The 12,167-nt window shown below is 48.3% G+C and overlaps 1 protein-coding gene across 1 annotated transcript; it reads left to right on the top strand.

Annotated features, from left to right (window-relative positions):
* Positions 1 to 3,488: 3,488 nt before the first annotated feature.
* On the top strand, positions 3,489 to 8,923 carry LOC142570838 (defensin-like). The gene is made up of 3 exons (XM_075679155.1): positions 3,489 to 3,677; positions 4,526 to 4,567; positions 8,682 to 8,923. The coding sequence occupies exons 1-3, from the start codon at positions 3,635 to 3,637 to the stop codon at positions 8,792 to 8,794; spliced, it is 198 nt and encodes a 65-aa protein (XP_075535270.1). The 5' UTR covers positions 3,489 to 3,634; the 3' UTR covers positions 8,795 to 8,923.
* The last annotated feature ends 3,244 nt before the right edge of the window (positions 8,924 to 12,167 follow it).

Raw genomic sequence — 12,167 nt, 5'->3', positions numbered from 1 at the left:
TAGGGGGCCGGCTGCTCGTTTACACCGACGGCTCCGTGGCGAGTGATGGTTCCGGTGCTGCGGCGTGCACGGCGCCGGATATTTGCGCTACACGGCAGTGCCGCCTTCGTGCTGTGTGGTCGTCGACGGTGGCCGAGCTTGCTGCGATCGACCTAGCAGCTGATCTCCTGCTTCAACAGCGCAGTGTTGTTTCTGCCGCGATCCTTTCGGACTCGCGCGCGGCACTGTGTATGCTGGCGAAGGATTACCTTGGACCTCCATTGGTGCAGCGCGTCGGCTCAAAGCTCCGCCATCTCGTCAGCCAGGGCTGCGATTTGGCGTTGCAATGGGTTCCAGCGCACATCGGCCTGCAAGGGAACGAAGCCGCGGACGCTCTCGCAAAGCAGGCTCACTCCCTGCGCTTCCCCCTCGCTACCTCGGTCAGCGGCTTCGACGTGGCCAAAGCAACCATTCTGCGAACTCTCCGTGCGCAGCACCCGGACCAGCGCGTCGCCGCGGGTGCGTCACTTCGGCTCCTCCCCCGCGTGGGCTTCTCCCGGGCGGACCGCTCTTTCCTGCTTCGCCTGCGCGTCGGCTGCTACAGGACGGCTGCTAGAACGCACAGGCTGCAGGGAATTGGCGACCCCGCGTGCAGCGACTGCGCCGATACGGAGACGCTCGACCACTTGCTACTTCGCTGCCCTGCCTTCGATGTGGAGCGCACGGACTTGTGTACAGTCTATCGGCGACTGGGACTGACTTACGATACGGCGACCGCGCTGCTATTCCCTGCAGCCCACTCGTCCATCGTGAAGCATGCTCTCTCGGCACTGCTAGACTACTGCAATGCGACGCACTTGAGAGCGCGGCTGTGAGCCCCGCACTCACATTCTTTTTTTCCCCCTTCCCACGTTCGTCCAGTCTTTCTCTCCTTCATCCTTTTCTTCCCATTCCCCCTTCCCCGTGCAATGCTGTTGAGGTGTCCTCCTGTGAGAGACAGTTACGGCGCTGCACTCATCTCTTCCGTTTCCTTTCCAAAAATCACTTCACACACACACGAAAAGTTTCAAATATTTTTAAAAAATACGTCACGACTTGAATATGACAAAAGTGATGCGCGTACCCGCAGCAAAGACAGGTGGTTAGTACCGTAAAGGCGTACAAATTACCTCATGCAGTCGCTAAGACACACGCTACCTTCACTGTTTAATAAATTTGGGAAAGAAATTGTTATGACAAATACCTTGACTCGAAAACAGCTTAGGGCATATTTTTGTAAAGAAATTTTTGAAATGTGATCTTTGTAATTATTGTAAATGTAACCCATTGCATTGTATATTGCATTTGTACTGCTGCCATGTGAGGGCCTTCAGGCACATTCAAGCTGTATGTCGCAGCTTTTCGCCTGGAGGACCCCCAACAAGTTTGTTGGAAATAAAACATTTGATTTGATTTTTTAATCGAGAAATCCGCAAAGTACAATCAGCCTCTCTATATGGTTTTCATAGATTACGAAAAGGCATTTGATTCAGTCATGATACCAGCAGTCATAGAGGCATTACGTAATCAAGGAGTACAGGACGCTTCCTTAGATATCTTGGAAAGTATACCTACAGAGATTCCATAGCTATCTTAATTCTCCACAAGAAATGTAGGAAGATACCCATGCAGAAAGGGGTCAGACAAGGAGACACAATCTCTCCAAAGCTATTCACTGCATGCTTGGAAGAAGCATTCAAGGTATTAAACTGGGAATTAAGGCTGAGGAGTAAGGATCAACGGCGAATATCTCAGCAACCTTCGATTTGCAGATGACATTGTCCTGTTCAGTAACATTGGGGACGAGTTACAGCAATTGATAGAGGACCTTAACATAGAGAGTGTGAGAGTGGGGTTAAAGATTAATATGCAGAAGACAAAGATAATGATAAATAACCGGGCAAGGGAACAAGAGTTCAAGGTCGCAAGTCAGCCTCTAGAGTCTGTGAAGGAGTACATTTAATGAGGTCAATTACTCACAGGGGACCCTGATCATGAGAAGGAAATTTTCAGAAGAATAAAAATGTGTTGGAGCGCCTTCGGCAGACATTGTCAGACCCTGACTGGGAGCTTGCCACTATCATTAAAAAGAAAGGTGTGCAATCAATGCATTCTACCGGTGCTGACATATGGGGCAGAAACTTGGGGACTGACAAAGAAGCTCGAAAACACGTTAAGGACCGCGCAAAGAGCGACGGAATGAAGATTGCTAAGCATAACGTTAAGAGACAGGAAGAGAGCGGTGTGGATCAGAGAGCAAACCGGGATAGCCGATATTCTATTGACATTAAGAGAAAGAACTGGAGCTGGGCAGGTCATGTAATGCATAGGTTAGATAACCGGTGAACCATTAGGGTTACAGAATGGGTGCCGAGAGAAGGGAAGCGCAGTCGAAGACGGCAGAAAACTAGGCGGGGTGATGAAATTAAGAAATTCGCAGACGCTACCTGGAATTGGTTGGCACAGGACAGGGGTAATTGGAGATCGCAGGGAGAGGCCTTCGCCCTGCAGTGGACATAAACTAGGCTGATGATAACGATGATGATGACGTACAATTGGCGAGCACGAGCATATTCTCGTCTCTGCGACTCATGGGTGCAAAGATGAACTTAAGTGGCTCCCTCATTGCCCCTCCCCTCCCCATTTCCTCATCTAAAAACATGCTTTTCTCCCACTCGATCTGGAAGACCACTGTCCTTGCTTTCCTGCTCTCTTTTTTTTTTTAGGGGCCTTCTGCTTAGACTTCCCTCCGAGCCCTACTTGGCGAGACAGAACTCTACGACGCGAGACGCAGAATACAGAAATAACAGTGCTATAAGACGGGACAGGATAGGAAGGAAAGAGCATGCAGCACTGCACTAACATCCGTGTGCTCCTCCCTATCCTGTCCCGTTTTTTCTTAGCGCTGGTTTCTGTGTGATCATGAGCCGATCAATTTTCGGGAACGCGGAACAATCGGTAAAGCTTCGCTTTAGAAACAGAAAACACTGAACCCTAGTCATCGCAAAATATATTTGTATTTGATCTTATTCCAAAGCAGGATGGATGGCCGGGTCACAGAGGGTCATGACCCCGCTGTCGAAAACACGACTTAGCAAAGAGAGAGAGAGAGAGAGAAAGGAAAATAGCGCATGGAAAACGCGAGATGATTTGAGGCCGCCATCAGCGAAGGGGAGCACGAACCGCGGCGGTGCCTTCGCGCCAGCCGCAGTACACATACGCTCAGAGAGAGAGAGAGAGAGAGAGAGAAAGAGCCGCGCGCCCTAGGTACACGCTGTTTCGCCAGTCACGCGCGAAACGGTCATAAGTAAACTTATTACACGACACGTTAAGTGAAGGTGCTAAATGGAAAAGCGGCAAAGAGAGAAAGAAAATGGCCGCGCGGCTCGGGTTTACGACGCCCGCGACATCGTGGCACGTCAGAAAGCAAATTGCGCCGCGCGAGTGTTTGCTCCGCCGAGCATGCGTAAACCCCGCTTATATATTTTTGTTTTGTGTGTGTGTGCAACTAGTTTGTTCATAAGGTGACGAGGGAGCTCGGTGGGCTCCGAAAGACACATTCAGGCGCAGGAAGAAAAAACGCAGTGGCTGCTGCTCGCTATAGCTTAGATCCCGCATGGCTCTGGTACTGTTCTTCCTGATGGCGATGTTGGTTGCAGGTAAGAGATCGCAGCTAGTTGCTTCACGCAGCTATCTCTCTCTTTCTCTCTTTCTTTTAAATAATTACAATCAGAATGGCAGTCAGAATTATTGTATAATGGCATTGTTTGCGGTAACATATGACGCACAATCCATGTGCTGTTCCTGTTCTGTCATCCCTGCTCGTATACGTGTTGCTGTAAGTGGTGCTTTGCGTCCATCACTTCCATCAGTGAAATTGGTGTGCGACGTGACAGGTACCAGCGCTGGCTTGCACGTACGATTGAAGGTGGTAAGGGTGTGACGTGGGATTTCTAGGCTGCGTCCATGGTATGGGTATAGATCATCGGGCTGCTGCGATGATATGGAACCGAGTTCTAAACCAACTGTCAAGCGATGGCGGTTAGATAGCAGCCCACCAAAGCGGACCTGATCCCATTAAAACAGATCCTGCGAGGCACTTGTTCAACCGACCCACATGCGTCACAGGCCGTGGAGCGTATGTATACACATATAACGCCTCTTTTAAGTCGTAAACGGCCTGCGTGCGTGCGCACCATCAGTCTTTCAACGAAGCAAGCTTTCGGTGAGGCGAAGTGTTAAAGCCCTAATCTACCTCTTTGTTTTACATGAAAAGAGTTCTCGGCAGATCAAAGACAACAGAGTAGATTTAACGTTTCGTAAAACGATAACAAAAATAACACGATTGCGGCGCCTTGAAAGTGATAGACAAGATTCCTGAAGTTTCAAATAACTCCTCATCCACATTCTTTGTAGCCAATCAGGTTTAGTCCTAGCTGGTGAACCTCCCTGCCTCTCATTTATAATTTTCTCCTTTCTCTCCGTCTCTCTTGTTCCCGCTTCTTAGGTTCCATGCAAGATGTCCCACAGAACACGCACCTTAGGCTCCGTAAGTCTTTCCAGATAGTTATTTCTTCTCTCTATTGTGCTCAGCGATCTATGCACAGCTACAACAAGACGAGGCATGCTGGTGATAACAGTCCTTTTCGGGTTTACAAAACAACAATGACAACGTTTAACTTGCAATACAAACGACTGGGAAGTTGAGTACATATTCTGCACGACAGGTTTAGTCGAATAACTTGAGTCGATCACGGGTTCACCTATAGCTGTGCCCTATGCCTCAGGCCAGCACATAGACGTGTAAACAGAAAGGCTTCTTGCACGTGCTTATAGGGTTAAGCCCTATAAGCATGGTATCTATAGCTGGCTACAACATTACAGAATTTTAACACAGATGAGACATATTAGCGTAGGCCTATATATGCGGGATGACGTACTGATCTCCACTAGATCGGTAGAGGTCAGTGGGATGACGTATCACGGAACACTATAGCACCGGTGGCGATACCTCGCGCGATGCTGTGATCAACAATAACGCACTCAAACCGTCGTGCGTGTGCGTGCGTGTGCGTGTGTGCGTGTGTGCGTGTGCGCGTGTGCGCGTGTGCGCGTGTGCGTGTGCGCGTGCGCGCGTGCGTGTGTGTGTGCGTGCGTGCGTGCGTGTGTGTGTGTGTGTGTGTGTGTGTGTGTGTGTGTGTGTGTGTGTGTGTGTGTGTGTGTGTGTGTGTGTGTGTGTGTGTGTGTGTGTGTGTGTGTGTGTGTGTGTGTGTGTGTGTGTGTGTGTGTGTGAACGGGGATAAATGAACTGACAGGGACAAGCGTTTTTCTGTTGTACGACTGTTCGAAAGAGTATACAACGGCCGCTCGACGCAAATGTCCCCATGCGCATAAATTTTCATACAAAAACTACTATAGACGGAACTGTGGAGCTGTGATCGCCCATCCGCTATGGGAACGATTGATTAGTGTATACCTTAGTGCTTGCCGCTTAAGACATTCCTGTGGAGGCATTCATTATGCTTTACCTTTCTACATTTCCAGGAGTTTTCTAAATACAGCAAGACAGAAATTTATGTGCTCACGCATGATCATAGCGAAATATTGCATTTATAACGCTATACATTGTTTTAAATAGTCGATTTGCGTAGCCACAAATTTGAAGCCAGAAGGACGAAGTTCATACGCAAATTCACGTAGCATACCCTTCATTGCACCATTGCTGGCGGAACCGCAATGCTTGCATCTAGCTCTCGTAGACAATAAGGTCCCTAGACACTATCGGCAGAGTTTCCTTTAATAATATTTGTAACAAACACGATGCCCGTGCGTTTTCGTCAAGCAGCCGTGGATACAGTGTGTTTCAGCTGACTCATGCTCAAACCTTTAAAAAATACACGTATGCGTTGCGAGAACGCAACCAGCTTAGGTACTGTTCACTATCCTCTTGAACAACTCAAAATACTTTTTACTATGAGCTTAGGTAATTAATTTACAATAATTAACGAACCTTTAAAGTATTGCTGTAATCAGAAAATATCCAATGGCGAAGTTGTAAAGCCTATTGAGAAATATCCAAATTACTTCTTTCCGTGATGATAGCTGGTGTGGTTTTAATTTTTCCGGGCTGGAAAGAAAGCACCCGAGAGTTGCAAAAGTACCTACCACGTGACTACGTATAATAAGTATGCACCTTTTTGAGAAAAAAACTCTGTGATCGGCACCATGTACGAGACTGGACCGCAGCATACGGGACCTCATACGGGACACTGATTTTACACAGCCTTCGTAATTTTTATGTTACGCCAATTATTCTGGTCTTGCCAAAACAGTCTCTTTTCTTGCCCTCCCAGGTTTGTCAATCACGATCATTCGATGAAAAGCCACTCGCACCTTGGCTTCTCGCAAAATAAAACGGCGAGGTGCTGGCGGCGCACTGCGCCTGCAAGGCAGGCCTGGCAGAGGCGCGCTCGCACATGGACGTCAGACTCTGGAGTTTTGTAAGACGCGTAGCGCCACCTGCCGGTGCGAAGAGGCAGTAATTGAGTAGTGCGAAGCCCGACTCCCTTGCTAAGTTGCCTATGCAGCTAGCGACGGCGAAACAACAATTTAACTAGATTTTGGTCCATATTGCGAGTGTTTTGCGCATTTACCACCCAGACAGAGAGCTATGAATTTCTACGCTAGTCGGACGCGCCGCCGAACTGCCATAAAGCGCTTGCTGGCTCACTTTTCAGACTGATGGCGGAAACGACGGCAACCGCATTAGCTCCGCGCGCTACGAAGAAACGCCGCAATCGACGCTACTGTTGTGTTGTGAATTGCCATGAACGTGAAGGACGGAATAACAACGTTCAGTTTTACCGATTTCCATCGCGATCGTATGAAGGGGAAAGGCGAGAGCGCTGGACACGGGCCGTTCAACCTGTTAGGTAATCGGATTACTTGCATTCCCCACAACACAGCGGCTCGCATGAGAAAGTGCGACAATTTTGTTCTTCTGTAATTGTGTTGCCTAGCCGTGACGGAGGACCGTGGTAACCAAGCGAGAACTCAAGAATTTGCAGCCGCCACTTCGTTGGTAACTGAAAAAGACAACGTTGCGAACCATCCTGCTTATGTGCCATGGATATCTCCACCTTTTAACAGACGTCCGCCTCCGCTTGATTCAACAAGTGGAACGGAGAGATTTGGCAGGTCAGCTTAACCAAACATTTTGGTTCATTTATGAATTCAAAGTCCTGTTCTAGAGCATCGTTGTATCGCGAGCTCATTTCTACTTTCGGTATTTTGTATGTCCTGCGCCGATACAAGCACGCTTCGCAATGTGCTGAGCCTGCTCGACTGCGTTTTTCAAATGTGAGCAATGAAGTTGCTGTAGGAGCACTGGACGAGTAATTGCGAAGTAACGCACATGTGTAAAGAAAAAGAATGTCGTGTATATTTACATTTATTTGTGCGCGCTTGTTGCTCGAAGCGTCTGCGAAAAGTTCAAATTAAGGTACGGGCGATGCTGTAGCTCCTGCGAGAAAGAAAGATGCAGCGCGTAGGCACTGTAGGAAGCTTCTTTCGTTATGATCTCACGCTGTTTGCTGCCCTGGAAAAGGTTATGAAAGGATACTCTCTGTAAATAATTGCGAGACTAAACATTACGATAAAATACATAAAAATATAGGAGATACTTAAGTCTTGTGTTCAGGACATATTCAATATGAACCATTTTGAAATGCTTAGATTTTTATGCTGATATGCATACAGACAAACCTGATGCTCTCTGTACTTGCGAGTTGCAGCACGCCGAAATAACACTTGAGACTTTATTTTATATTGTACAAGTACTTCGCTCTGCTGAGCTTCCTTTCCGAAGCGTGGATGTGCGGAAGAAGCTTTCCAGGTCCTTGATTTTTAAGAAACCGTGCCTCAACACAAACGAAAGAGAAGGGTCCATTGTGGCCAATGCACCTTCGCTTGCGGACAGCTCTCCTTGCACTACTCAGTTTGCGCCAAGGCTCCGATGGGGGCGCTGGTGACGGCTTTTTCCGCAGCGCCGCCTGGGCAGAGTCTGAGGTCTATAGCTGCTGCGCTCTTTTACATTAAGGTTGCAGTTAAGAGAAATAACCACGTGTCGAGAGGAACCCAATCTGGACAACATATTCCTATCACCGAGTTTCTTTCTTGAGTGACTGCTGCATCCGAACATAGCACAGTTCACCGCGACACCGAAGCTCAGTTGACGCACGGCCACGCCGGAGCGTAGTCTGTCCGGATACGTAAACATTGTACGTAGACCTGTTCGTAGACGTAGAACAGCACTGCGCACGAGACACTGAAACGTCCTGCATATATATCAGCGACTGGATAAGAAAACAAGGCGAACGGCGTGCCAAAAGATAGGGATCAGATGTTCGCGCGAGTAAGACCGATGCCATTTTTTTTCGATGCTCCCCGACCGTCAACATGGCGCGGCTGCCCCAGCGACACTGTCGCCGCCTCGCGTGTCGAGCTCAGTGCATGCCTCCTATAGAGCGAAAAGCTCACCAACTGAGTTAAGATACAAGCGACATATTTTCATGTCTTTCTCCTTCATGTTTTGCAGCAAACCAACTAACTTCTTCGTGACCGTTCTCATACACACACACTCTCTCCCTTTCTTTTACCGGCAGGTCGCGGGTTCGGTTGCCCGTACAACGAGTTCGCGTGTTCCCAACAGTGCGTCAGCGCCGGCAAACGCCACGGCTTCTGCGGCAAGGACGACACCTGCGAGTGCGTCGGTTGAGCAACGCGGAGCGCCCACCTACGGCATCCGCCTTGCGACGTTCGTGGCTGCAGGGCACTAGGACGTCGGCACGGCGGTTCGCTCGTTGGCTGGTTGAAGTGCCCGAATCGTTGATTAAATTGGCACGATTCACCAAGAATACCTCAGCTGCTTCTTTTACAGTTCCTGTGCACACCTCCCCCTCCCCCCCCCCCCCCCCTCCGACAAAGCCAACACGAGAAAAGGCCGATGCAGACTGCGCGTATAGCCCGCATGGCCGGTATACTTGGTGCTGTTTCATTCCATTTTTTTTTCATTCTTTTTAATGTCCCGCCTTCCGCGAGTGGCCGACCCCCAGCGAAAATGGCGGCCCGGCGGAGTCCTGTATATATATAGCCGCGTACAACCCAGTGACGACGGGCGAAAATGAGAAATTAAATGGATCGGCATAGAAAAATGCGCTCTCAAGACCTTGAAGTGCACAGCCGTGTCGGACAAGATAATATATATATATATATATATATATATATATATATATATATATATATATATATATATATATATATATATATATATATAATGTATGTGTGTGTGTGTGTGAAGCTCGAAGTTCGACAGGCTTAATAATTAGGCTTAGCTAGGCCTATGTCATGGAGCTTTTTTTTCCCTCCGTGCCTGCCGAGAAGACAAAGTAACTTGTCCCACTCGAGGCTCGTACGTTTGGCGCCGTGTAACGGTCGCTCAGTGGAACCGGTACTTACCACTAAACCAACTTGCTGCATGTTAAGCAAAAGTAACTGCGCTTCAATGCTATATTAGTCAGACCTGTTAAGTGTTACCGCGCCACCCACGGCAGCCGCATTTCGATGGGGGCGAAATGCGAAAACACCTGTGTACTTAAATTTAGGTGCACGTTGAAGAACCCCAGGTCCAAATTTCTGGAGTCCCCCCCTACGGCGTGCTTCATAATCAGATGGCGGTTTTGGCACGTAAAACCCCATAATTTAATTTAATTTTTACCACATTACCGCAATGACAAGTGTGTTACCCAATGCGAAAAAAAGAGGAAATCAACAAGTTGCGTAACATTCACCCGCCAAACAAATAAGCTTTCATTGGCTACAGTCCAAAATATTAAAACTAGCTTGCTGCCACACGCTGGAAGGCGCATGTGCCTTCGGCACACACGTGCCGAATTCCTCACGCGTGCCTAGAGGGGATAAACGTTTTGTTGGCGATCAGTTAGGTCTAATAGCGACCTTTTGGATTTTGCTATCGGGTGGAAAGGTTGGAAGCACGTGCTTCCTGCTTTGCCGCATTTCACTTACATGGGCTAAGGCGCCGTGTGAGTGTTAAAAATTATTCGTGAAAAAACGAAGCAAACTAACAGAAAAAAAAGGGGGAAAAGTGCCAAGTGATGGATGACGTGATGTGGCACTTAAGCGCGACGTTGAAAAAAAAAAATAGTACTTTTAGCAGTTAGTTTATTGCAAGTACGCGTGTCGGCTTGCTGCTCATTCCTGTGGCGGCATAAGTTTCGTCAAATAAGGCGGAGAACGCAGACCTGCTCGCGTAAAGAACATGCGAATTCCCTCCCCTGTGCGTGTTTGGAATCGCCCAGCTTTGTATACGTATATATTGCTTGTACTTGGCGACGTTGGCACCAGTTTACACACCTGCGCAGCGCATTGTCGTTGCTTCAGCCAACGCTTGTAGATATAGAAGCACCAGAAGAGTGAGAACAGCACATAAGAGCACCTGTATATACAGCACTGTATATATGTGCATATAGTATACATATATGCGCTCACGAATCACCTTGTCCGATTCTTTATGAATGCGGTAGCAGCGTAAAACACGGCGATGACAAGGAAGGAAACGGGACTGGCGCGAATTCTTTGTCCCCGTCGTGTTTGGCGCTGCCTTATTCCTAACGAATCATTAAAATTACTGGGGTTTTACGTGCCAATACCATGATCTGATTAGGAGGGCATGCCGTAGTGGAATGATTACGATGCATGCCGAGGCCGTGAAACTCAAATTCGGTCGGGATTTGATTGCACGCCCTGCGGCATAGCAGCGCAGTGCCACGGCCACTGAGCCACCACGGCGGATCATAACGAATCATTGCCATCTGACCCGGTTGTCCGTTCTATCGTCTGATTCTCGCGCTCCTTTCCACTCCTAGCCGCGGACTCGCCTTCCTCACTGCAGGCGCTGACGTGCCGCAAAACCCCCGACTGGTAAAGGGGCTTGCAACCTGTTCCCGTTCCTTATGTAAGTGCAACCGATGCCCATGTGTATGAGTGCATTATGTAGGCGAAGAAGGGGTGGGTGGGAGAAATCTATTGGGGCCCCTCGGCCTGCCCTGCGCACCTTCTCGTCCGCGGCGCGTACGCGATCGCGCTCTTCTACGGGCACAAGAGGTTGGTAGAATCTCTGCAGCATTAAAGCCGGCAGCATTCTGTCCTTGTTGAGGAAAGGCGCATCTGCAGGCAACCGCGTGAACAGTGGGTAACTACTTCGCGCATCGCAGCGGTGGTACCTTATAGTACACTACCTTCCCAAGTGTGAATATACGGCTTTCGGCAATACATTAAAAAAAAACGAAGAAAGAAAGAAATAAAGGAAAAGAGCGGCGACTTTCGAATTACGAATCGAATAATCACTATTCGCAAATGCGTTATATTTTTCGAATAGTTTTCGAATGCTTCTAAATTCCAGCCGTGCACGATCGATCACGAAACTCAAGCAAAAGTGACTCGAATTGCACCACCACTGGACATTGAGTAGAGAAGGTCACGTGAGCCCGCTGAGTTAGAGCACTTCAAGGGCCCGGACCGACCCAGGCAGGCCCGCTCACTAAAGGGCCTAAGTCGGGCCTCCAGCACACGCGTACGTTTTGCACTGCATGGTCCAAGATCTTCTGTGCCAAATTGAAGTGACACGTGCAAAGAGCTGGCTCATGTATACCTTAGCAAGGTATATAGAAAAAACAGATACTCTGATTTTTTTTCCTACAGAAAAGGAACATTGTTTCCGCGTCAGCAAGAAATAAATTATACAAAAAAACACTCTCTTCAAACCGTTTCCCCGTTAGCGCTTTTGCGACTACAGCATTATACTAATCTTGATACTACTATATTATGTTAGCGCTATAGCGCAAGAGGTGTCTCTTTATGCTTCCGCGTTTATCTTATGCTGCATGCTCCTGAATTCGACTGTGTGTAAATGTGTGAATTCACATGCTCGGTGATTTCATAGGTCCGAATCGTACGATCAAGGTAAATTCATGCGCACCAGTGGAAGAATAACAGCTAAGGCAATGGGCCAGATCACTGCAGATGTTCCCATGAGAGAAACAAAGATTTCGGTCTTTTATTGCTTATACACT

This window comes from Dermacentor variabilis, chromosome 1 (assembly GCF_050947875.1).
Source record: "Dermacentor variabilis isolate Ectoservices chromosome 1, ASM5094787v1, whole genome shotgun sequence".
NCBI classification, from domain to species: Eukaryota; Metazoa; Arthropoda; class Arachnida; order Ixodida; family Ixodidae; genus Dermacentor; species Dermacentor variabilis.
The sequence above is the reverse complement of the archived record's forward strand: the minus strand, read 5'-3'. Positions and strand labels throughout refer to the sequence as shown.

Bases quoted from the DNA above. Each gene is read 5' to 3' on its own strand.
- LOC142570838 (XM_075679155.1), top strand. From the start codon at position 3,635: ATGGCTCTGGTACTGTTCTTCCTGATGGCGATGTTGGTTGCAG. The intron at 3,678-4,525 runs GTAAGAGATCGC...CCCGCTTCTTAG, and splicing joins GATGGCGATGTTGGTTGCAG to GTTCCATGCAAGATGTCCCA. The intron at 4,568-8,681 runs GTAAGTCTTTCC...TTTTACCGGCAG, and splicing joins GAACACGCACCTTAGGCTCC to GTCGCGGGTTCGGTTGCCCG.